This window comes from Poecilia reticulata, chromosome 17 (assembly GCF_904066995.2).
Source record: "Poecilia reticulata chromosome 17, P_reticulata-male-v2, whole genome shotgun sequence".
Classification (NCBI taxonomy): domain Eukaryota; kingdom Metazoa; phylum Chordata; class Actinopteri; order Cyprinodontiformes; family Poeciliidae; genus Poecilia; species Poecilia reticulata.
In genome coordinates, this window is record NC_088846.1 from 7915302 (window position 1) to 7942453 (window position 27152).

The following is a 27152-nucleotide window of genomic DNA, read 5'->3' on the forward strand; positions in this document are numbered from 1 at the left end:
ATAGCCCTGTTGATGGTTGACTGTTGGGGAAATTATGATGTATTCAAATGGAGCCCAGTTCTAGCGTACCATTGTGGTTTCCAACCCAATGGTTAAGTTAAGGGGTCCTTATTTATAAGTAACAGACTGTTGTAGGGGAATCGTTGCTGCTTTATCACACAGTGCACAGATTACAACAGCTGTGTTTCCATTGATCATACAGTCACGTAAAATTGGAATTTCGAAAATAAATTTGCTTAATGGAAATATGGCAAATTTGAAAAAAATACCCAACTTGTGTTTTTTGCTAGGATGAGGTGGTTTGTCGGCTTTATTGAAATCAGTGCATTTCACAAAACTGCAACGGAAACACTTCTTTTTTGCATCACACGAATCGTGCAAACAACCACTAGATGTCACTACTGGCGGAAAAGACGAAGGAGATGACAGGAAGTGGTAGGAGTTTTGTAACTTATCACGTGATTTTAGTGGCGGTTCTATTTGATGGAAACAATGCAATTGCAAAATTGTACTTTAGCATCTCGACGTGAGCATTTTGCGCACATCTGTAATGGGAACGCACCTACAGTGAGCACCTTTTTCGAAATCCGACATGTTTACAGACGCAGAGTGTGGATCAAAATACACTTCACGTGGAGCCGTGTCCATGCAGAATCACTTTTTGATCCTTTGTTTGCGTCATTGCCGAGCACACTTTGGCGTAAAATGAAAATGTAGAAATCCAGCCCTCCACATATTAAAAAGACTGCACCGCAGCGAGTGTTATTAATATTTACTAAACTACACAATGCTCAAAGCAGCCGAAGAGGAGAATACAAAAAAAACAGAGCGGTTTTTTATTCATCCTTGTCCTTTGTGTGTTGTAGTACAATAAACAAGTACACACTCGCTCAAACACGCATACACAAACTGAACACACACAAAGCTTTTGTTGTGGGCCCATAAATAGCGAAGACAAATGAACAAAAATCACCGCTGATTGGCGACAGGTAAGACTGAAGAGGCTACGGCTGTGTGTCAGTGGGCCATCTGGGAATAAAGTGACAGTCTGTGCACGCGTGTGTGTGTGTGTGTGTGAGACAGGAAGAGAGACAGTGAGAAGGTTGCAACAATGAATCTGTGCTCTTTAGAAATGGAGATCAATTTCCACATGGTTGCCTTTAAAGGCTTTGGCAGGAGAATAATATGTAAGTGTGTGTGTTTCCGGTGTGTGTTTCTGCTCGTGTTTGTGGCTCTGAATGTGTACATGTGCACAAATCATCTCATTGTGTGCATTAGCGTCATTGTGTGTGGGCTTTTATGTGCCTAGTTTGTGGCTTTTATGTGCTTAGTTTGTGCACAGAGAATGAACAGGTGGATGTGTGCCTCTGTATGTATGTGTGTGTGTGTGTGTGTGTGTGTGTGTGTACGTGCGTGGGTGGGTGTCTTTGAAGGAGGTCCAGGCTCCATCTCTCAGCAAATCAGCAGGCCTGAAAATCCAATCTGCCTGGAGAGACAGCAAGCTGTACATCATCTGTCATGGATGGACACTATCAGCGCTTTATCAGTGACCACCCCCTCCAAACACACACATACACACGCACACACGCAGCATATCTTTCAATGACCACATGCATGAACGAACGTACACAGCCCACAGTGACAGAGACTGATAGGCATTATTAACTGTGGTGGTTGTGTGGAGGAGAGCAGTGGGGTGGGCAGACGCTGGGAGTGAAACTCTGGCTTCAGTCTAAGCTGGACCCTGAGATGCTTCGCGCCGATTCACGTCCTGACAGTGTGACTGGCCTTCTTTGCAGACGATGCCTTCCTGTTCCCGGCAAGTCTGCCATGTTGCCGCAAACAACAGCTTGTCACCTGCAAGCCTGCAAATGGTTAGCAGCTCGAATAATAGCACCTAGCTGGGATTGCGCTCGAGCGTTGGTGAAGTTGTGACGTCAGCGTCACAGCGCTGCCATCGGTACAGGCACAAGAGTTGCGCCGAATTTACCGCCGTTCTATTCCTCTCTACTGTCTTCACTACTTGGACAGTGTGCCCATGCAAGGCAGAAGATCAGTCGTACGGGAAAAAAACAATTCAGACTCAACAGTGTGACCACTGGCAGGTGGAGCACTAGCATCATGGCGGATGTTGGTGGAATGTACTGGGAAGCAGGTGAGCGTTCCGTCCTCGGAGTTGATGTAGACGCAGTAAAAAGGGACGAGGATTCCGACCTGAACGGATCTGACAGGAGCCAGACCGGGCTTCGAAGACACCTTGACTCCCGAGTCCAAGAGTCAAGGTTCATTAGGCTTTTGTGGATTGAACGGAATGGTCATGAGGTCTAATGCAGAGGAGAGGAGCTGCTGCCACTGAAATTACTGAGGAAGATCATGTTGTTCCCAATAGAAAGATGTCAGAACACATGGTGTATCAAAGTTTGTGGCATATGGGAAAGCAGAGCTTCAGTCAGGATACCAAAGCCTCAATCAGTGAAGTTACACACAGTGGTAGTGTCCAGGAATTTTACTGAGGTCAGAGTAGCTATACTTCATAATGAAGTTACTCAAGTAAAACATACAGAGTAGTAAAAATACTACCAAAAGTACCAAAAGAAGAATAACCTTCTTTTCAAAAGGTTATTCAAGTAAATGGAACTGAGCACAACTCAACTCTGACAAGGTGAAGAGAAACGGCTAAATAATTTAGCAGCATCAGTAATAGGCAGCTGCCTGCCACACCATGTAGCTGTTAGGAGTGTTATGATCACAGCTAGCCTCAATCAATTCAAAAAGGAATGTTGTGTATAATTTACTAGCATGTGCAAACTATCAGCATAAAAGTCAAGCTAATAGTTGAGCAAATACTCATTATTTGAAATATATTGAAGAACGAGTTGCGGTTTGTTAATGTTGGTGGCATTTTTTGCGGGTCGCATGACGTGTCTGGAGGAAGGGATTGCCACGGTGCCGAGTTTGAGTAAAAAAAAAGTACACAAGAGCATGAGGGATGTTTCAGCAAAGGACAAAAAGAGGCCGCTGAAAACTCCCCAGTCTCTCGCTTTACGTAGTTTGCAGGTGTGTCAGAGAGAGAGAGAGAGAGAGAGAGTCCTTAGTGGTTTTGTCTGCACAAGCTGAAGAAGGAGAGAGGTGGAGGCAGATTGGGGGAGAAAAAGATTGAGCACATAGCAATCAGTCCTCCATCTATCTGTCTGGATAATTAATATAAATCTGCTCATTTATCATCAGCCAATCAATCTAGATTTACAATCCAACACACAAGCACTCTTTGCACTTTTTGATAGCCTGATTGTCTGGTTAGATGGCTCTGCTGAAATCTGTAATGAATGAGAATGAAGCGGTGAAGGAGGGCATAGAGGAAAAATATTCTGATTAGAGACAAATGAGCGAGAGATTGATGGAGCTATATAAGGCGGCACAAGCTTCATTTATCACTAATTCTGGGCTGGTTGGATGGGCAAAAATGCAAAGAAGAAACCGCCTTGGCCTACAAGCGAAATACATTTATCAGAATTACTAATACTGGACTGATAGACAAAAACAGCCTGGACTCATCGGCTTTTAATAGGTGTGTAACTTGCAATAAACTAAGTACAGACACGGCAAAAAAAAAAAAAAAAGCTGTGGGACATCCTAGTTGTCACTACTAGTCAGTGGCACCACCCTGTGTAGACTATAGGTTTAGGTTGAGCAGAAAGTCCAATTCTGAATGACTCAAAAACCAAAATGAAGGGTTTGGAGCAGCCTAGTTCAAGGGTCTGAAATCTGTGGCTCCTTTAAAATCAAGTAAGGATGGCTTTTAATTATGAAAGGTAACAAGATAGGGTGCGTTTAGCATATTTATATCATAAGACAGCATAAAACAGGAGGGGCACCAATGGCACAAGGCTTTCATCTATACGCAGAGTTCAGCTACAGTGCAGTTCGTTTCCTTTTTGTAAAAAACTGTAAATAGAAATACAATTCATCTTCATTTCATTAGCATTCAAAATAAATAAAACGTTTCATTTAGATTTGTAAAAAAAAAAAAATTGGCACTATGGAAACTTTTATTTTATTTAGAGCAGCATTATGTAAAATTTTTTTTTTTTAGCTTTATATCATGTTATAATGTTATCCCATCATCAAAAACATACCTGAAGTGTTGCCTTGATTCTTTCATGCATGTTTGAGAAATCCTTGAATCTCCCGTGGCAACCGTTCAGCTGTGGAAAACGCCTGGGTGGACCGAGCACCGCAGTTGCCGAGCTTCCATATCGCACAGCAGCCACTCCTCCCTCTCAGCTCCTTCAGACTAATCAGCAGCGATTAGAAACACCTGGTGGAGCTGCTAACCTCGTTATGCTAGCTACTTCTCAGAGCAGCGTTGGTGAAAACGTTAAATGGCGAACAGAGGAGCCATGTTGTGACGACTTCCTGGAGGCGTAGTTTCAGAAAGAGACTGAGACCCAATTTCAATTCGTTAATTTCTTTCAAGACATATTTGATAAATACAGGATTTCTATAACAACTGAAGGCAACAGTTACTTGATTGTGCTATAAAATGGCACTATGTGGCTGGAAAATACATGCCGCCTGTTTAATTGAAGATTTTCCTAATTGCTGCCTTATTAATGAGACAGGAAGGTTATATTAAGACATTTACACATTCCTAGGGTCAGTTTGCTGATCAGAACATGAACTACATCCAGGTGTAACTTAGCTGCATGTTAAATAATGTGACAATAGAACCGTAATAATTGCACAGAATGTTGCAATTCAGTTCCAGCGCTCTGTTTCATAATACAAATAAAACTTATCTGCAGCAAAACTGAAAAATGTCAATATTATACCAAATGCATCAAACCCACTTTAACATCTAATCTGCCAAACATAGCAGCTAGCTTGACAGCTAAACCATATTTTATTTTTTTAAATAATTGTAAATAAATTCAGGCTAAAGGCCTACGCTAGAATTAGGGTTTAATTTTGCGCTCAGTTTCTTAACAAAATTCCAACCATTGTCATGTGTTTCACACTTTATTCATAGAAAAGCACTGAGATCTCAACACAAATCAATATAAAATGGTAGTAGCGTTACATAAATAGTAATAAAATCTTGCTTTATAGACAGTAGCTCAAGAAGTCGCACAAAAAAAAAAGGTACAAAAAAAAGTGATGATAAGCTATGATACTTCTGTGGCAACAAATACTGGAAATACCTTTTCAAAAATCAGTAGCACAAAGAGGCAACAAACACTTTCAATTATCCCTTAAGTTAAGAATGGATCTGAAACGAAAACAAAACGGGGAGGTGAACTATATCTCTACTAGCAAACAGTAATCTCCTACAAACAAAAGAAAAGACGAGGGGGGGGGGGGGGAGGGGTACAACTTAAACAGAACCCTCAGGAATTAAGTTTCGGGTTACGCAGTTGGTGAAGTGGTGTCGCCTGTGGACCCTTTTTCGAAAATCTGTTAACTTTACGATGTCGAAGCCTCGCATCTTTTATTTTTGCATAAGCTGGCCATGCGCGCGCGCTGCAGGACGGCGGAAGGAAAACGCCGCGACGCACAGCTTCACATCCTAGATCGACAGAAGAGACATCCGACCGCATGGGGACAAAAACAAGTAACGGTGGTAATGTAAAAAAAAAAAAAAAAAAAAAAAAAGGCCTCTCTGGAGGAGAGAATGTTTTTTTTTTTTTTTTTTTTAAATGATGTTATGAATGAAACAAGCCAAAAGGTAATGTTGCCAACACAAATGTTTGTGTTATTCCGTCTCACTGCAGAGTAACCACGCAAGAAGACACCGAAGGCTTCGGTCTTGATAATAAAGGACAGAAACAAAGTTTAAAAAAAAAAAACAAAGACATACAAAAAACAAAAAAAGAACTTTGTACATTGATCGGTCAGAAAGGCATTTTCTACCATTGGTTAATTTTTTTTCCCTCCTTCGCCTCAAGCTCAAGAAGTTGCAGTTGATGCAACATCGACCCAACGCAAGCACTCTTCCTCTTTTCTCCCTCCTGTCCTCCTTTCTTCCTTCCTTCCTTCCTTCCTTATTCTTCTTCTTTCTGATAGTGGTTCGGCCCACCAGGTCTCGCCCTCCACGCTTCCTCAATTTCACTCCCGGACGAGACCCTCAAAGTGGTTCTGCATAGTCAGGTTTAGTACAAATCAGTTTACAAATGTATGCCTACCTCAATCTTCCCAACTCTTAAAAAAAAACAACAACCCTGCTTTCTTTTTGGAAAGAAAGCAAGTTTTTGTCATTGCGAACTGAATAAAAATGAAGGTTTTTTTTAGCAAAACAAAAAAAAACAACAAAAAAAAGTACACAGGAGCACCTGAGAAATGCCTTGAAATCTTTGCTCTTACAAAATAAACGGCGTCAAATTTCCCCCACGCAGAACAGTTCAAGTACACCCCGCCGAAAAAAAAAAAAAAAAAAAAAACCCCAAAAAAAACACATAACATACTCATTATAAATAATTAGAACTTTACAATTTTCTCAATTGACACTTTATTATTTACAATATCTTAAATGCTTAATGCTACTATTTTTTGTTTTTGTTTCTTTAAGTGATGTCCCTGAGAACTGAGTTTAGCCTTTTTTCTTTTTCTCTTCTCCCTCCTCAGTTTCCCCCTCCCGCCCCCATTCGTCTATCTGCAATTTTCCCTGATCTGAAAAAGGCGCAGTTATCATGACCGACTTACCCGGGTACAGTTCGTAAAAGTTTGCTCTCGTGGAATGTCGAAGCAGATAGGAAAAAAAAAAAAAAAATGTCCCTCTGTTCCAGAACCCTTCAACTCATGTAGCCTCTTTTATTTAAATACAGTCTGGTTCTTATTCTGTGTGTCTCACTCAGTGATTAGAAAGAATAAAAATAAAATAAAATAAAAAAGTCACAAATCAATCAATAAATAAATGCTGAAGCAGGCAGGAACGTACTGAAGAGGTAACTGTGTGAAGTGCTTGTACATTTTAGTCTGATCAGTTAGACTTGAGCTCTTGTTTAGGCTGCCATCAGAAATGCCACAGGGTGAGACAGCAGACCGTGGAGAAGGTAACCAACCGTGCCGAGCCACGAGGTCTCCAATACTTACAATGAACGCATCAAGTTGCGACAAAATACAGTAATTTCCGTGTGGTTCACTGTGCATCTCTGAAACCTTTGGGGGGAAAAGGCCACTCATCTTCACAGTAAAGAATTTTACAAACCAGTAGTATTCACAGGAAGGTTCACAGCTTTTTCCATCACAAGAACAAAAAACTGAACACATTTTATGGTTATTTAGCCCTAATAATTTTACACAGCTATGTTCATTTTTCCATGTTTGATTTTAATCAACCATGGATGTGAAATGTGTCAAAACATAAGGTTGGAGATTTTTTTTTGACCATATATATGCTATATTGGTCGTCTACCAAAAGGTTTATTTAATCCATGCCTTTTTTTTGGTCAATTTTCGAAAATTAAGTTCTGACACTGGCGCGTCACATAAAAGTTGTTAGATAATGTACACGTAGCAAAAATATGCAAATTTTAGTTTTCTTTAAAAAAAAAAAAAGGATATTGGAGGAATATTAGCATTTACTTTCGGATGTTTACTTGATACTTTAAAAAAAATATATTATTTTGAAAAACCAGAAGTAAAAAAAAACAAACAAAAAACCTCAATTTTGTCAAGTAGCAAATCATTCATTTTGGCGGGAAAACTTTTGGCGGGAAAACAGGTAACATTAGAGACTTTAAGTGCAGAATATAAGGGGTTATATATATTACTGTAATTACACAATAACTGACAAACAATTTTGTTAACTAGCAAACAATTATTTCAAGTGATTAAGGTAGGAGGGCTAACTAGAGGTAAAGGATTTAGCTAAATGCTACTGTAAGCATTAAAAAGATGCTAACAGTAGTAAGGTATCAGACCGTAAGCCTAATACATTACTGTCCACTAAACGTGATGTAAATTTCCTCACTAGTCTGTGTGACTGATACCTGAGCATGGCGACAATACAACTATCCCTCAAAGGGTGGCGCTAAACCAGTCAAGAACAGAAAAATGAGTTGACTTCTTCTTAAACAATAAAGTGTTTGAAGATTTTGCTGTTTTCAGTCACATTAATGCCCCCGTGAAACTACAGTGAAAACTGCATAACTACTTAAGCAGTTCTTCTTGGCAGCAAATTTTCAAAATACGCCCAGCAGCTACGTTTAAACAACACAAGTGGGTAAAATTCTCAGTTTTAGCCAATGTTCTTGTGATGGAAAAGGGATTCAGGTGACAAACTGATTTACGACCAAGTTCCAGGTCCAAAATTGTTGTCAAAGTTTCGCAACGAGACGAGTGATGAAACTAAAAGACATACCTGAATTAAATCGTTGACTGAATGTTGATGTTAGCGGTGACGCTTTACACTTTTCAAAGCTTTGGCCACAAACAGCAGAGTTAGTAGTGAAGTGGCATCTCAGGACACGAGGAGCGCGTTCACCTCATCAAACATGGCATCTTATGTCGCTAACAGGATGACACGAAGCATACAGTGTATACAAGAATATACTGATGTACACGCGAAGGCTAAACTAGGAACGAAAGCAGCCAGAACGTCACCCTCAAAACATGCACTCTGTAAAGCGTCACCCTCACCATGCAGCAGGTGAAGGTATTTAAATGTTCAACTAGTGAAAACAGGTAGCCGTGTTATCCGTCCTCTCCGCTCTAATAAGCCCTGAATGAAATGAGAGGCAATTCCTAACAGAGGAGTTAAAGCCGACAGTCGAGGTATGACCTTAACACTGTGCGTTTTCAACCACTGTGTGTTCTTTATGAAGTTCCCTTCACTTTGAGAAGCCAAATCTTCTTAACCTCTACAAAGACTACACACACGCCCAATCCAAAATGGCCGCAAGCCACCAGGAAGCAAACATTTCTTTTGCTATTATAATAACATTCTTTTAATGTTCTGATCATTTCAAAAATATTAATTGGTTGAGTTTGATTCCTTGTTACTTCTGCGACACTTTAGGTTCCGTCTTTTGAAGCAACGGTTAACGTAGAGCGAGTACAGCGAACACTTTTTGGTTCACATTCAAGAAACGAAACGCAACAAAAACGTAAGACTTGGTCAAGAAATGGCTCAACATACAGAAGTAAAAATCCAAAAACAAAATAATAATAATAATTAAAAAAAACTTAAATAAACCAATAAGTTTAACTACTTCCCAAAAAGAAGGTCTATGAGGCAGGGTTAAGGTCAGCCGAAGCGCTCCCTGACCAACATCATCAGTTTCTTTTTGCCCTTGTAGATCTGTTTCAGGTTGTCTATGAACTGGGCGAACTGAATATGGCCGTCCTGTGCCAAAAGGAAAGTTTCCCGTGCTTTACTGAGGAACTCTATGAACTCCCCGTAGTGCCGCGGACTGATGTGCGTCAGTCGAGAGTGCGTGGTGTTGATGTACGCCGAGATGGTGGCGTCCAGAAGCTGTCGTAGAGGCGCCTTGTCCGTTGACATGAGCTTCCCAGAGTTCCTTCGGCCGGGGATGCCAGCCAGTCCCGGTGCCGTCATGGTGCACCGCCGCAAGATGTCGGACAGCACCGTGGCACAGTGCACGCTCTTCACCACCAGCGGGATGATGGCTGCGAGTTCGTTTTTCCCCAAGGAGTGGCTGAGCGCGCAGGCCCAGAGCACGTCGTTAATGGCCGGGTGCGTGTCCTGGTTGTAGGCGAGGTTGAGGTGAGTCATGGCGAGAGACGCCAGCTTGAACGACCGGAGCGGATACCCCCGGTGCTCCATGTAGCGCGCAATGGTGAACAGCTGCGAGTACGTCATGCCCGTGGAGGCGGCGTCGATCACGATCTGGTAGGCCGTCTCAAAGGCGATGTGGTCCTTCTCGCAGAGCGTCAGAGCCGACAGGGCGCAGTTCTGAGGGTCTTTCATGGCGCACTGCAGCGCCAGCGTCCTCGCGCAGCTGGCCAGCTCCTCCCGCTGTGGATAGTCCAGGCTGAGGCGCAAGATGGTGTTGTGGGACATGACGGTGGCCGCCACGATGCTGGTGGCCTCTGTCGGCGTGAACAGAGTGTACCAGCTCTGCAAGATGCTCACTAATGCCCGCAGACCTGACGGGAGAGACAGATGGGATTGGACACTCAGTGCGTTGTCAGTTCTTCAAAGATGGCAAGGGAAGGAAAACAGACACGATGACTCGATCATCATTTAGTGTGAACTTTTAATGCAGAATCCTTGCCACTAATAATTTTACTACCAGAATTATTTGCAAACGTCCAAATAAGAGCCTTTTGCCACCTGGTATTTATTTGCTGAAATTTTTAAATTTCATGATTAAGACACACAAAAAACAATCCAAATTTTGTCATGGTCTCCCCCAGCATGTTATCAGCCTGGCGGGCCACCATGTTTTACTTGTCCCCCCCCCCCACCCCCCCCACCAGGATGAGCATTGTTTGTTGTCTTATTTTAGGTTTTTTATGATGGCCTTTTTTGTATCATTAACTCAAAAACACACTGGATGACTGCCTTAGCACCCTGCCATCAAGCTTAGCAGGTTTTCTTGGGTAAAACTTTCATCCGTTTTTGTAACATGCACAGTAAAGTAGTATAAATTTAACCCTTGTTTCTAGAATGGACAGACTTTAAATATCTTGTAAAACTTCTTGAGCATAAGAATTCAAGTTTTACGCAGTTTGACCTAAACGTTGCTCTAGTTACCAGGCAGGTTACGGGTTTCTCAGAGAGTCACTATTGCTAAAGCTGCCAGCTTTGTTTCACCCAATAAAACAGAGATTGTGTCAACTTATAACCACACTGCACTTTTTCAGTCGTGTTTCTTTATCCTCGCTTCCCTCTAATCTTTTCATAGCACTTCTGGCACTTTCTTTAAAATCTGCATAATATTTTGTCAACCAGCAGAGTTACAGCTCTCTCTCCTGCACTATCATCAAATTATTAAATACCTTATGGAAAACTGATGTTTATGCCTCTGTGTGGTGATCCGAGCATATGTTTGATTATCTTTTTTTTTTTCTTTTTATTAAAGTCAAAGTCAGCCTTAAAGCTGAAAATCGAGACAGACCGTAGGGACTGTAATTAGAGATGGAATCCTGTTTTGCTTGCTGCGTCTCAATGGGGTGTCAAAAAAAAAAAAAAAAAGTGAAACATACCGACTTCAGTGGCGCATGTTACCAGCCAGCGGACCATCTCTCTCCTTCTCCAATTCAAAGTGGACAGTGTCATTCTCATCACCTGCAAAAACACACAAAAAGAGTAAGAACAAAGCTGGAAAATATGTAATAACTATTTTTAAAATCCTCATTTTAAACCTTTGCTCTCACCTTTAAATAGTAAAATCCTTTATATTTAAGGAGTAAATTACAACACGATGTAAGTAAGTAAATAAATGAGTGTTAAACGTTTTAGTGACAGAAACGCAAAATGCTTTTATGTTGACATTTTCAGCTGACATTGTCATGGTAACGCTAAAGTTAGTAAATGTCTGGCGTAGGTTATTTTCAAAAGCCATTATTATACCTTTTTATCCACTTTCTTTACGCATTTTTTGTGCCATTGACTTAAAAGACAGTTGAAAACACAAACTTTGCAACAGGAATTGTATTTATTTTTTATTCCATAAGTCCACGTTGTTGAAGTTCCTTCAGATTTTCCCGTTTTATTTTCAACGGGTGAAGATATTTCCGCTTTTGAGTCAATCTGTGATTTTTAATACGTATGATTTACAGGGGAGGTGAGTGATGGAGATATCATTTACGCATCTGTGCAAACAATAATCCCTACAATAATCCAAATAAAATAAACAAAAAGATTTAAACATATTTACAGGTTATTATTGAACATGCACTATCATTTTGTTCATATCAGTTTATGTGACACTGAGAAAAACAGCTCAACATCTCTGAGCTCAATATTTAACTTTACTTTTTGCTGCTTCTTACTTCATTGAGGTCATTTTTAATTTCTCCATTGATTAATGTTTCAGCTGTAGAGCACATTTTTAATGCGGCAGGATGCTAATCTGTTGTGTTTCTCTGTGGAAAGGTTCCTCCATTGAGTGGGTTCTTCTCGTTAACTCTGTGTGGGATGCCAATTTGTAGGGTAGAGTTTTGACAGTCTGTTAAAAGGAAACTCGAGCTGCGGCAAAAGTTTCTGTGGTGAAACTGTGATAATTGCAGCCTCCCTTTCTCTCTCACACACACACACACGTTCGGTACCTGCAGCCCCAACTCCAACGCCACATTGAGCAGGGTGATATCCGGCGGACTGTCTGCGGGCGTGGCGATCTTAAAGGCATCCTGGGCCAGTTTGAAGATGAGGGAAGAGGAGTGGATGTTTTTCTGAATGGCTTCCAGCACCGTCCGCAATCTCAACATGTCTCCTTGTGGACAAGTGGGGAAACAAAGAGGAGGAGGAGGAGATATTAACAACTGGTTTGCTTTAGTAAAACCTTTTCTGCTGGCAAAGAAGAAAACTGAGATTCAGAGTTGAAATATTTCTGTAACCAAAGAAAACTTCCTCGTTTGAAGGATCCCAGTATGTCCGCCCAAAGTAGGAACTTGATATTGTTGCTGCAGTCACAATTACAGGGAAAGATGGGGGGAGGGCAGAATGTATGTTTGTTAGACATTGTAATATTGGTATCAAGTATTGAGTGTGGGTTATGTAAAGGAATAAAAAGTTTATAATCGTGGGACTTTCCAGACACTAGAAAGCAAATAAGGTTTGGAAAACTTTGACTTTCTTTGTTTTTTCTTTGTAAATCCCTTCAGGCCAGTTGTCATATAAATAGTTCTTATGTGCTTATCATACAAAAATAGGCTTTAGGGTAATTTCCAGAACCTAAAAACAAAAGGTCAGCACTGCAGACATCGCATATAAATGAAAGACAAAAAGAATCTGTGCACAAAATCTTGTACTTTAAAATGGAGAACATCAAGTCGGACGCTGTAATTCAGGCAGGGGGCAGAGAGGAAGTCGGACATCTTCATATTTGTCGTTCTTGCGCCAGAGCTTCAACTTCAAGAAGAAATTGGAATATTAGTTGTGATAAATTTACAATTTAATGGGGGGGAGCTCAATTAGCGGCTCGTCCCACTTGTCAAACGTGATTAATAAAATAAAACACCTGCTTGGAAGATTAATCACTGCAGCCAGGAAAGCCATTACGAGAAAAATGGCTGAAGACAGAAGCAGAGTTTCTGCGACTACATTTGAGAGAATTATATATCATAACAAAATGTGCTTCAGCTGCTTTAGTTTCTACTGATCTTTGTTTTGTTTTTTTTACCTTTAGCAGCAGTTAGCATGGTGGAGGCTAGCTCACACTGTTGCGACTCCAGATGGCCGAGAGTGAACCAGCGCGGGTATCTGCTGGGAACGATGGAGATGCCGTGGTGAGGGTGGCCCACGTCCCCGGAGCCAGCCGACGACTCCAGGACAGGAAGCCTGGGGGACGAGCAGAGAACGGGGTCTGATGTGGAACACACTTCATGGAGACGATACATTAAAACATGGAGCTGTGCCGGGTTACTGGTTTAAAAGGATAAATCTAAAAGCGCAGATGTTTCCCCCGTTCTACGATTTAAAGTTTGCTCATTTAGACGCCACAGAAAGTGTCAAGAGAGAATATTCACATGGAGCTTCCCCTCCTCCGCCTGTTGCTGCCAGGGGTTCGCACACTTTTCCGCACAGTAAAATTCAAGCCCTTTTTCAAGATTTTTCAAGGCGTGTTTTCTAAATTTTCCAGCACCACACTTCAGAAATATGATGTAAAACAAGATGGTTTCAATTCAGAATTATTTTGACATCATTTATTACTTTTAATAATGTCTTCTGATTGTTTTCTACATAGCAGGGACAGTGAAATTTTGTGTTTGCATCTGATCAAAATACCAATTTATAAAAAAAATTCCCCCAATTTCAAAAACTTTGCTTAATTATAAAGTATAATACATGATATTTTCAGGTATTATTCTCTACAATATATATATTTTTACTTCCATTACACAGATCAAAACTGTGAGGTTTGAATATCAGGTACGTTCAAGGACTTTACACAGACATCCAGCGCTTTCCAAATCCGGAAAACGCCTAATTGAAGTTCAAGGATTCTCAAGGATTTCAAGAAATGTATTTGAAAATCTTGCGTAAATACATTCTGATTATCCCTTGAGAATCATTTATCCCACACATTTAAACATAGGAGTTGCGTCTTTCTTTTTCTTTTTCTTTTTACATGGCATTGAAAGAATCTCTCACCTCATGGCGCGGAGAGCCACCTTGTACGCCAGGTCTGCGTCGTGCGGCAGCAGAGCCGAGAAGAGGTATTTGGCGAAGGTGTGCATGGGAACGCTTTCTCTGTGGATGACTTCTCCGAGGCCGCTGAACGGACCGGCTGAAACCGAGAGGGACACAGACGGAGGAACGGGTCAAGTTTCGTCGAACCCGTGCGCGACGCGGAAACGAGCGGCGGGTAGCGTACCCTCCAGCAGCTGCACGGCCTGCTTCCGCAGCGTCTGGACCAGGAGGTCGTCCAGCTCCAGCTCCTGCAGCTTGGAGACGATCTGTTCTTCGTTACGACACACCTGGGCCCCGGCGAGAAGACAAAGTGTCGTCAAATTGTTATCTCACGAAGCAGGAAGTCGAGCGATCCACTCTCAGCGGGGAACTGTAACGCTCCTCCACACACTTTGAGACAGACGGGGTTCAATTCCAGCCAAAGAGCGACACAAAGGTCCTTCTAGTGCATTTGATTGGGTTTTAAACGTCTAAAACATTAATATTGTCGCTAATTCCGATGACATTAAGAAAGGTCTGCGGCGGCAACGTTAAACCCTCGAAAGCAGATTACCATTTGCACAAAGAAACGCTCCCCGGATTTCTTCCAGTGCGCCGAGAACTTAAGTGCTGCGACTTTCTGCTTGTTTTTCAAGAAAAGAAAAATGCCGTGACCTTTTCTATGGTTTTTTTTTTTTGCCTGACATTTACTTCCAGCTGATGTTAAATTATAGTGATTTGCCATCAGAGAAACACTGTCCTCAACGGGATAGTTTTTAGGTTTTTTTTATATGCAGGGAATATATTTTTAATAAAGCACAACCAATATCAAGTACAGAAGTAATTATATTGCCGTTGATGTATTTCACATTTTGTCATGCTATTCGTAAGCCTGTCACAATGCCAAATTTTTCTGGACGATAAATTATCCAGATAATTATTGCGATAAACAATAATATTGTAGCTTGGAGGCCATTTTCTAGTAATGTATATAAATCATGGCATAATATCGCAAACTCACCCTCTCAAAAACTAACAAACTTTGATTTTGTAAAGAACAATTAACACTGAAACTGGAAGATATTTTAAATATCCAAAATAAAGAATGGTAACCAAAAACAATAAATAAATAACACTGGAAATATCCCAACTCTCATGGTGGAACAATACTTTTCAGGACTTCGTCTACAATACTCAACACACTGAAGCTTGTGGCTGTAATCGTGGTAAAGCTCAAGAGGTTTTGAATACTTTTTAGGAGAGCGCTGTGCATTTACTGCTAACAGATGCAAAGATCACCTTGTCCTGGGCATACAGTCCTTCTGGCATGATCCTCTGCTGGCCCATGCCCATCAGGGCCACCTCCAAGGCCAGAGTCAGGTACGACTCCCCCACATCTGGACACCCCCACACGGGCAGATGGTGGTAGACCGGAGGTCTGGGATCGCCTTCTTGGAGAAAACAGGGATAAGACCGGTGAGAAAATCAGAGGAATACGTATTTAAAACGCTTGTTCTACTCAAGCTGTGTCAATGTTCAGTGTGTTCATTTTATTTAATTTTTTTAGTATATATATAGTTCAGCTCTCTAAAACAGAAAAGGGCAACATGCTTTACCAGTTATTAGTTTCAATTAGATACCATAGAAATAACACAAACTGCTGAGACAGAAGGAGTCGCACAAAGCCCACCTGAACTCAAACCTGAGAGTTTGTAGCACATCAGCCGCACGCTTTGGCGTTATGGATTCATTATTTTTTTAACAAAATATGCGTGTATCTTTTTAATTAAATGGGGAATAAAGCATTGTTTGTAACTTCGTTTGAGCTCGTTTGGTGAAAAGGCTGCTTACCCAGCACTGCTGCTTTACAAAGTATAAGTGAGAACAGATGCCCTGGGAGCCTCAGCTGTTGATTTGTTTTCTCCTGCTCCCCTCCGACCCCCACCGCTCTACCCCATCATTCAGCTTAAATCCCCTCTGAGCAACAGATCCCCCTAAATCCTGTTTATTCCAGGGATATGTGGGTAGGGAGCCTGTGCTCGGAGAGCGCGCATGTGTTGAGTTAGAGTGGAAAAATGGAAACAGATTTTACCGACTTTCCCCCTCTGGTACGGTCAATTTGTTTCTTCCTAATCAGCGGCTCAATAAGTTGATTTGATAAAGCTGAGGGGAGGACAGGGGGAGGAGGCGGTTTGTGATTGGACGACACAGAGGCCGAGTCTAGCCAGCGCATAAACAGATGTTTCCAGCTGTTCTCCCTGGGTTATGAAAATAGGACCACGGAGCTGAAAATGAAACTAATTTGCTTCATATTCCATACGCAGCACGTTGCCAGTGGTCAGCCAGTATTGTTACCCAAAGCTTTTTGGCAATAATAAAAACAAAAAACAACAAAAAAATAAATAAAATGCAATGGCCGCTGGTGCAAAGAGGACAAGACAGGAAATTCAACTGGGGATGGGTTCTGTACATACCACACTCAAACTACAGGGGTGTGTTCAGTTCAGCCCACTCAGTTTCTATTACTTTACGGCTACATGCAACATTTATAGCAAACAGTCGTTAAGAGTGTTTCCACTTTAGGAAACTCTCCACGGAACTAAAGTAGTTTCCTGGTGTCGTTATTTATGCCTTTTTTTGTTTTCATAGCCTGTAGTAGAGCAAAAAAAAAACAAACAAACAAAAAACAGATTACGGTAAAAATGTGCTCAATAAAACTACCATAGAAAGGCAGAAAGGGTTGGATTTTTACATTGAAAAATCCAATGTATTGGTTAGCTTAAACCTATAATGTCTTGAGCTTGGTGGATTTCAAATTCCACTGAGACAAAAGTAGTTAAACTTTCCAAAAGTAATATTAGTTTGGAGAGACTTCAACAATTTAACAATCTAAAATAATTCAGTGTAGATTTTTTAAACCTCTCTTTAACCAGGCATAGAGTCAAGGTTGCTTTTTCCAAGACAGACGCCAAATGTTTAAGAGTTTGACTAATATTTCAGGACACTTTTTTTTTTTTTACTGTCCACTACAAAATGAATGAAATAATGGTTAATTACTTAACCAAAACGACACACTCCAAAGCTAAGACCGAGCCCAAGAACAAGAGAAAAAAAAAGCTTGACCGATCAGGAGCCCTCCATCTGTGCCCTAAAAGTATTCGCAATCAGTACTGAAGAAGAATAACTCTTGGAATCAATGGGTTTAATTTGCCTTCACTGCAACAGCAGCAGAAACACACAACAGATAACCCAGGAGAAAATGAGGATTCACTGTAATTATGTTTCAGCGGACAAAGTTTCAGCACAGCATAAAAGCCAATGTATAAACCAAAGGCTGAGGAGAGACACACACATTCTGGTGGTACTTTCATGGACTTTGGAGGCTCAAGATTGGATATATGCAGTACTTTAGCTGAAGTCAATGTTACCCAGGATTATTTAGCTGTACGGTTTAAAACGCAGTAGCTAGGTAGTTTTAAGCCAAATATGTGAATGTAAATCCTTGGAATATGTTGCAAGTTTTGAAGCATTAAGCATGAATTTTCCCACTGTGGGAATATAAAAGCTAGCTAACAGCTAGCTAAAAGCTAGGGAAAATGTAGTTTAGTTGTCCCATGCTACAAGCTAGCAAGCTCTTTTAGCCAAAACTCTCGCTCTTTTAGCTAACTCTTTCACTCTTTTAGCTAACTCTTTCACTCTTTTAGCCAACTGTATTTCTGTCAAGGCAAAATGAGGAAAACCAAACCATATAGTTTTTTTTAATACCTCCAGTGTCCATAGAGTTATCATCATCCATGCGGCATGTTTCTGTGAGCGTGATGAACAGACAACCGATTGGGTCCAATGGATGACCCACCCAGCCTTCCAGGTTGGTGGTGGAGGTAACATTTCTCTGGAGAAGCTCTAAAAGCAGAGACGGGGAAAAAAAAACCCAATAAAATAAAACAGTCAATATTAAAAAGTACTGCAACAATGCTCCCAATCTAGAAAATAAACTGTGCTCCCTAATGTTTCTAATGTTCGAACCTTTCTTTTGGTGCTTGTAGATGTCCATCTGTCTCTGCTGCTGGAGGCGAAGCGTGTTGATGATGGCGACGGCCAGCCGCAGCGCTTCTCTCGTGTAGCCATGCGATCGCAGGGCGTCGACGCGGGCGCACGCCGTCGGGACGTGGTCTGCGCGTCGGGAGAGAAACGAGGGGAGGTCAGGACAGCTTTGCAGAGTCAGGCGGCGTACACACACACACACGCACGCACGCACGCACGCACGCACGCACGCACGCACGCACGCACGCACACACACACACACACACACACACACACACACACACACACACACACACACACACACACACACACACACACACACACACACACACACACACACACACACACACACACACGGTGCAGTCTCAGCAGAAAGCTGGTGTGTGTCTGATAGGTGGCTTAAGTTGCAGAATCTGACAGATCTGAGCTGGAAAGCTGCTTACTGCAGATACTGGCGCGAATATCAGCAGAATTACTGTGCGCGCGAGAGAGCGCGAGTGTACTGGGTCAGCTTTCAGCGAAAGTAAAGAACGTGGGTGGGGCGATTACAGGGGTGCTGTCATTCGGGGAAAATACATTTTTATTTAGCTCCCTAAATGGCAAATTGAAACTGAGATTCTCAGCAAAAAGAGGAAATTAATGCATAATAACTCCACGCAAAAAAAGAAAAATCACAGTTTCAATGGGAATGTGGGTTGAAATAGCACCTAGCCAGAGCGGCAGCCCCTGTGGGTTGAACAGCAAGCTTTCCCCTTCCCTCTGGTAGGACGGAGACATGTAGTAGTCGCTGCTGATGATCCTCTGCAGGTGGCTGTCCTGCCAGTGGAGGTCGCACGCCTCGACGGCGCGGCTGAACACCGTCCGCCTCGGTCTGGACAGAGAGTCTGACACACACGTCGACAGAGATGAGCGGCCTGAAAAGCGCAGCTTTGAGGGAAAAGGAGGCGTGCGCGTTCGTGCAGACCTTGAGCGAGGTTGCTCTGCGGCAGGGCGTTGGTGATGTTCGGAAGCTCGCTGCCGTAGTTTCCGTCCTCCAGCGGGCAGACGTCCATGTCTCCCCACTTCTTCAGCTGCTTCAGCCAGCCGCTCTTTTCCTCGCTTTTACAGTGTGGATTCAGCACCACGCACACCCACAGCGCACCTGGGGGGAGCGGGAGAGGAGGAAGGGGGTCAGGTGTTTGAAGCCAAAGGAAATTTAAGCTCTGGAATGCAATTTCAGTCGCAATGACATATTTAATGTTTGTGATTATAATGTGGCAAAATGAGAAAAATCTCAGCAGACAGGAATAGTTTCGTAATGTACAAAGACGAAGAAAACCGAACGTAGTTTTTTTTTTACAATCTGAACAAAACTCTTTAGGTCAAATTTGATTTGGGGTTACTTTTAAGACATTATGATCAAAACAAAACAACAAAAAAGATGATCGGTATTTGTTTTACGCACACACCCCCTCCCAGCTGTGCCAGCTGTCAGACGCCCGCATCCCAGAGAAAAATGATCTGACCGTCTGGCTGTTATTTCTGTCTGTGTCATGATCTCACTCGCTCACTCGGGAAGTGTTCTTATTGACCTCCTAAATGCTGAGATTGATTGCAGAGAAGTTGAGCAGCCCTATTGATCTGTAAGCCTTTATCGTTCACCGCATGCCGAGAGCAAGAGGAGAAGCTTGGGAGGAAGAGGGTGAACAGCTGTCCTCTGGCAAAAAAAAAAACTCCTACATTTTAACCAAACTAGGTGAATCCATATTTGTCCCGGCTGAAGGATTCTTTCTGACCTGCAGTGACCTGTGAACCCCACTATCAAGTTGCCTAAAAAATCGTAAAGAAAAATTATACATTTGCCTTCCTGGAAGTATGTAGCCTCTTACCCAGTTCATCCCAGAGCTGCCGGCACTTGTCCGTCATCCCTGTGCCTTGCTGTCTCCACAGTGACAGTCGAGGGTCCGCCATGAATTGCTCCGTTATCAACGTTAACATTCGAGCGCCATTGGAGTCCCGCATCCGGAGCATCTCCCGTACCTGAAAGGATCAGCAGCTTGTAAGGAATTCACCGGATCTGGAACAAAGCCAGCACTGTAACACGCTCTACATTCTCCCTAACGGTAAAGTCAAAGTAGCTGTTTGAGAGCAGATGGAGGCCAAAAGCTAAACAGGAACGGAGACGTATTAATTTTTTCTCCTTTGGTTTCAAACTATTTTCTGTTTATTTAGGCAAGTGTTTTTCTACGCTTGCCTAATCTTCACTGGACGTCAGACTGCGTAGGAAACCCGACCACTGACTGAAGAAATCTTTAGTTCCTTTAAAGAAGTGAAAACGTTGAGCACTGTTTGGCAGAAAGCATAATTAGTAATGAAACCAATTAAAAAAAAAAGTTAAAAAAAAGGATTGGCGAGTGTCCAATAGGAGCACAATTGAAAGGTGGATGGAAATTGTACGTTAAGATGAGAGTGAATGGAAAACACAGAACTAAGACTGCAGAAAGTCTAACAACTTTTATTGGATACTACAGAACAGAAGTAGATTAGCACACAGATGGAGAGCCCAGTGTTACACAAATGTTTTGGATGTGGACACAGGCCAGTGTAAGATTCTCATTTTACAATCTGCTGTTGCGCCATTTCCCATCTTGTCATACTGAAGAATATATGTTATGTAGGTCTGCAAGTGAGGAAATTAAACTGATTTTGTGTAATTTGTGTACAGTTATATGTACCCAAGAGAGAATAAACCATTAAAATGCTTGGCAGAAAAGCAATAGTGTGACGGTAATATAAAATACCGGGGTTTTAAGACTGCACAAAATTTAAAAACATGATCTAATTAAAAATATTATGTGACAATTTACAACATATTTCCTCAGTTTTGCAAATAACGTGTCAGCGTGTATTTGTATTAAACCAACCACGAGAAAACAAGAGTTACTTAGTTAATGCTAAAATAAGCAAACATTAGCATGTTGCTACAGAGTACAAACATTACCAATTACGCATATTAAGGAATTACTCACATTAGCCTATAAGTCAGTATTATATAACAGCATAAAATGTCAGCAAACAGCAGCTAATTTTAACTGCTATCCTAGTAGCTTATGTGCTAAATAACTTATTAGCTAAAATACTAACTCTGGTAAACATGCTAACGTTAGCATATGACTATCGACTGCACACATTAGTAAACTGAAGCTAGGTATAATGTTCACACGAACTAACACACTGCTTTTAGTCAGTCAAATGCTAACATTAGCCAATATGTTAACAAAGGAAACAATCATCTACTGTAGTAAAGTTAGTTATGCAAGTATTACAATTTGTTTTCAAGTAAACAACAGAAATATGTAATGGCATTTATGCACTAGTTTTCTTCTGACCTGTAATAAATTTTTAAGTTTTCAAGACTTTAAAAGACAGTTTTTTAAAATGTTACAAACTGTGATGACTGGTTAGCAGCTTGTGATAGTCATGAGAGTTTGCTTCCCTCTCAAATCTCACATTCAGCCAGAAAAGATATTTCAGAAAGCATAATCAAACACACTCAAGTTCACTTAAGCTAGAAGAAACACAATATCCAAAGGATCCTTGTTGCTAGGTTTACCTTCAAGTTTTCAAGTGCAAACAATCAATCTGACACAGCGAATTACACGGTAAATCCCATTCTAATCCACACATATGATTTGGTCACGCGAACCTTTGCAAACATGGAGTTGAGCTGCTTTCCGGAGCCGTAGTATCCTCCCTGCGACAAAAACTGTTTGACCTGCTCCCTGACTTGATCCTCGTCCAGATGCCAGCAGTTATCATCGTCAATGCTGGCGCCTGCAGTCGGGTCTGGAGCACCTGAGAAGATGAACACGGACAGTGAATGACAAGCGTAGAAATCTGGAAGTACAGCGTGAAGCACCAGCCCCGTCTTAAAGCTGGTGTTAGAACAAAGCGTATATTTTACATGGATATGTTCTGTTCTTAATTCTAAGCTCAGATTGACCAAAGGAGTCGTTTAGTGCATAAAAAAAAACTGGACTTATAAAATATTCAACTTAATACAGAGACTTCTTTCAAGATGCAATCGCACAACGCTAATGAAAAGCCTCAACTCTGCGTTTCTTTTCACTCTTTTTGGCAAAACCTTACAGTGCACCTACATTCCAGATAAGAAATGCTGCTCGACTTGGGGCCAAGTTTATTTTTTCTTCTGGCTGTGTGTGTCTCTGTGTGTCTGAGTAGCACTGCGGAGAAATGTAGATGTGCTCCGGTGGGGGGGTTGGAGGCAGGATGCTTTGATCTCACAGGAAGCGAGTTGAGGAAAACCCAGGGACGGGTTTCCAAAGCGGCCGGGAGAGCGCAGCAGCAAACAAGCAACGCTCCTCCATCAAAGGCGCCCTCGCTTCTGGACTGCCTGAACTCCAACCCCCATGATCCCTCTTGTCAAACACCGGACAGGAAGCGCAGCGTGGGGCTTCCTGGACGCAAGCGTTGGAGAATGTCAACATTTAGCGAGCAGGATGAAACAGAGACGGAGATAAAGACTTTTGTTTGGTGAAAGGATGCGTCTGGTTTGTTGTCGTTCCTGAGACGCGGCGCTGCTACGGCTCTCAGCTTCTGTTTAATCTCCATCCTTTCATCTTTCCTCTCCCCTCATCTGCTTTCTCCCGTTTCCCAGAAAGCCTTTCCCTCGGTCTCTATCACCCCCGTCAGCATCCCCTTTCCTTCTTCCCACGTCTTTGCCTGTGTCGTCTCCAGCGTCCATTTCATCAATCAAGTCCCTTTCCCTGTGATTTATCCAACCTGCCTCTGTCGGTGGGAGGCGTGGAGGGGGTAGGTGGCGGCTGCGAAGATGAAACTGAGAAATCAAATGAGGCATTTGAAGCCCCGGCTTGCTGCGCCGCCAGAGTAATCAGGTGCCTGGACATGTGGCAACCCGTGGGCTAGCAAGAAGCATTTTTTTCTTTTTTTTTTTTTTCCTTAAGTTGGACGTCTTTCATGTCTGGCCTGTAACTGTGGAGATACCTCTGCACAGCTGATGGTTTGGACCGCCACAGAGGAACTACTACATTGGAAGGATTTGGAAAAGCGTTGTACTTCTGCGCCGGCTGTCGCCCGACAGATTCGGTCCAAAAGCGAGACGGGGAAGAAGTTGTCCAAAGAGACGACTTCAGATGGAATTTGAAAGGAGGCAGCTGGGGAGTCTCACCGTGAACCTGGTTGATCTCGGAGTTGGAGGAGAGGATCTCGTCGGCCAGTTTCTGCGCCGTGGGCAAAACCTCTGTGTGGTGGGCAGTGATCAGATACTGGACCAGCTTCTGCAGCTGATCTCTGTTCATCTGGAACAGAGTTTCAGATATGGGCAATCGGAGCTTCACCTGCAAAACAAAACAAAACAAAACAAAACAAAACACAGAAAAGTCAAAAAGGTACGACATAGAAGTGATGATTTTTTATATGATAAACCAAGACGACGTGGTGTACAGTGGAAGAAGATATTCATTTAAAGTTAAATAGAGGTGAATACAAATGAAACTCTTCATCTTTCCCCCTTTAAAATTTCGATGCACTTTCTATCGGTCAATCACATTAAACAAATTCAACTTTGAGGTCACAAGGGAAACTTTGGTAAGTCACCGTCCGTCCAAGCCCTACATCTTCGACTTCCTACCTGCTCAGGCTTGCGGATCCTGTAGAGAGAGAGCGCGACCACATGCGCGCAGTAGAAAATGTCCCGGTTCCCGCAGCCACAGGTGACCGAGGTGATCTTGCATCGATCAAAGCTGATTGCCACCTTGTGGGTCACCTCTGGTTCCGAGGCTGTGGCTGGCTCGGTCACAGTGCCACTCAGGTGAAACCCTAGAAGACACAGGGAGGAGGCAAGGGCGAACCGTGAGACACTTTTCCTACTTTCCATCATGCAGACAATTGAAAGTCCAAAGAAGGTAGGAAAAAAGTAAAACAGGGTAATCAGAGATCTACAACCACAGACCATCGGACCAAAACAAACTTCGTGAAGACGCTGTGCCAGCAAGGCGCTGTGCCGTTACCGTTTGCCTCGTCTCTGGTTAAGCATTTGTGCCCTTTAGACAAAAGGGCTTTGAAAGGGTGGGATGAGTTTTAAATCGGACTCGCATTCAGTTTCCCGGTGGGTAAAGATGGCTAAATAAATTAACTTTAATTCTGTTTTGTACGGTTAATTTTTAGGGCCGCCTCGCACACCAAGCTGACCATTTACTCTAGCCCTCTGCTGGGCTCCTCTTCCGCAGCTAATGGACAGTGTTTCACAACACTTTGCACTAAATCAGGCATAATTGGTTGTACTTAACCAGCTGTTTGGCCAATTTCAAAAACAGCTGGATGGAGTTGTTTTCCTACTGAATGTTTAGCTTTTTAACCCGTCAGTCTTCCAGCTCAGTGCCAGCGATTGTCTAGGAAATTGTAACTCTGAGGTGATGTAAAATGCATGATCAAGTAATATTTTACTCATGTATATATATCAATTTAAAAAAAGGTTTTAACCTTCTTGGATGCTTATGTTTAGCAAACTCGATAACCCGAGATCTGTATATCACGGAAGAGGCGAACTGTGGGGTACCACAGGGCTCTGATCTGGGGTTCTACCAAATCAAAGATTATCTGCAACACATTTTCCAATCAGAACACTTTCTTCCACCATCGACATGTCTTCCTGCACCTTTAAAGACAAAAGGATATCAGGCAGACTGCATCAGGAGACGGAGAAATGTATCTTTTTATGCCCAAGCAGGTTTTTCTGCGATTCCCACCGCAGTCCAGGTCACGTGTGTTAAGTTAACCATTTGTTTCTAGTCCCTGAGTTGGTGCACTGACAACACAGAGTACACCCTGCCTTTTCCCCCCACTGAACAATGAGAAAAGCCTACAGAGCCCACTGTGACCCTGAAAGCATCACAGGCACAGAAAAAACAACAAGTGCCTCGTTGTCTGCTGACAAAATTTGGAACTCACTGGCATTTGATGACAAATCTTGAAGGAAAAAGAAAGAAAAAAAAACTCGTACCACCTACTAAGCTGACCTTTTGTAGCTCTGGTTCTAAAAGGGATTATTGTGACAAGAAAGGACAAACTGAGCAAAAATACAGTACAGAATGGAACAAAAAGCAGGCAGGAAAAGAAGTGTGAATGAAGGATCAGAGGATGAAGCGGGATAAGACGGGAGGAGCACAAAGAAGGAATTGAGGAGGGGAGTAAAAGTAGCAGTTATGCCATGTCATCCAACTGTGACAGGTCAATTATTTACGAGGTGAGGAGTGTGTGCGACAAAATAGATTACCAAATCCAACCTAAAACCCAAGCTCACTACTGCTTCTCCAGCTAAAAAAGAGAGGAAACAGAAACACACAAAGTTAAGTCCGTCAAGACCACCGAAAAGCAAACACAAACGCGTCTTAGGCAAAGGAAAGGCGCAGATCTAAAGCCCTGATGAAGCACCAAACACCATCGCTGACTTAGTCCCACATGCCCTGACACAGTCATTAATACGTCAGCTCTATTGTGTTCTGTGATTTCATGGCAGGGCTGCCTAATAGACATGTTTCAATCCCTCTCCGAAGCAAAATCCAAAAACTAAATATATTTTTTTAGAGCATGAGCATAAACCGCAGGGTCCAATCTACAGCAAACTGCTTAGAATTATACAAAAACATTCAAAAGGTGAGATTGTTCAGGAGATCTGTTGGCAGAGTCAATCCCAACCCCAAAGATTCTGCACTCCTGTGTGTCACGGTGAGAAATTTTCACACCAAGCGATCAGGCACAGAGGAACGGGCGTCTGCAGCGCGCAGGAAACAGGACGTGATTCAGCACGGCGTGGAGCGGAGCCACAAGCGCGAGCGGCCGAAGGAACAAGCGGATCAGCAGAAATTAGCCTTTGGAGTTCCTGGATTGCATTTAACTGCATGTTTGTGCCTTTTCAGTATTTTCCACAAAGGTCTATTTTTAAATCTGGCTTGTGCAAAAGCATCTGAACAGACGAGCGCCTTGACATGCCAACACAACGCGGCGCCAAGGAAACCACATGCATGCCAGTGAGTGATCTGTGGGTTGACACACTAACACAATGACCTGACACAGACATCTAGGTCGATCGTAGAAGTGACACACCTTATGATGTTTGATTTACCTTCATGACAGGTTTCTAAACTTTTTGTGTTTCCAAACAAAGTTTCCAGAGTTCTAGCCCTATATATATATATATATATATATATATATATATATATATATATATATATATATATATATATGAAACATCTAATTTAAAACATTTAGACCAGGCAGGGGTGGGCAACTCCAGGCCTCGAGGGCCAATCTCCTGCAACTTTTCGATGTCTCTCAACTTCAACACACCTGAGTCAAATAACGAGGTATTTGCAGGACTCTGGAGAACTTGACTGCACTTAGGAGGTGAATCAGTTAATGGATTCAAGAGGGTTGGACCAGGGAGACATCTAAAAGTTGCAGGTCACCGGCCCTCGAGGACCAGGATTGCCCACCTCTGATCTAGACCCTTACTTTGACTGTAATTCTCAAATGGCTGCCAATATTTCAAAATCCCACATGACCACGAGGCTGAAAGCTTAAACAGAAAGTCTAGACCAACACTGGAAATGTAAAAGTAGCAACCCGAGTAATTCCCAGACATACCTCCATACCTCTAGCTGTTACCGATACTGGAAATGACAAGCCTGGACTCTTTCCACAGTAACGACTTCCACACCAAAGAGGAATCTGACCTTGTAGCGATTACATGTCTAGTCTTGAGTTTGCTCTCCAAAAGGGCATGGTTTCTAAT

The 27152-nt window shown here is 42.4% G+C and overlaps 1 protein-coding gene across 2 annotated transcripts in view; it reads right to left on the reverse strand.

Annotated features, from left to right (window-relative positions):
- Positions 1-5006: 5006 nt before the first annotated feature.
- Positions 5007-27152, reverse strand: part of zswim5 (zinc finger, SWIM-type containing 5) — a 74281-nt gene continuing 52135 nt past the window's right edge. Inside the window, exons 2-16 of one of the 2 annotated variants that reach the window (XM_008433023.3) lie at positions 23991-24178; positions 23529-23697; positions 22026-22174; positions 20209-20359; positions 19305-19481; positions 19048-19224; positions 18323-18469; positions 18062-18199; positions 15596-15744; positions 14502-14604; positions 14279-14414; positions 13308-13465; positions 12235-12398; positions 11170-11251; positions 5007-10107 (exon numbers count right to left, since the gene is read on the reverse strand). In XM_008433023.3, the coding sequence (XP_008431245.1) occupies positions 9245-10107; positions 11170-11251; positions 12235-12398; positions 13308-13465; positions 14279-14414; positions 14502-14604; positions 15596-15744; positions 18062-18199; positions 18323-18469; positions 19048-19224; positions 19305-19481; positions 20209-20359; positions 22026-22174; positions 23529-23697; positions 23991-24178 (2951 nt within the window). In that variant the 3' untranslated portion in view covers positions 5007-9244. Of the gene's footprint in view, positions 10108-11169; positions 11252-12234; positions 12399-13307; positions 13466-14278; positions 14415-14501; positions 14605-15595; positions 15748-18061; positions 18200-18322; positions 18470-19047; positions 19225-19304; positions 19482-20208; positions 20360-22025; positions 22175-23528; positions 23698-23990; positions 24179-27152 lie in introns of both variants that reach the window. The other variant, XM_008433022.3, reaches the window with a different exon arrangement.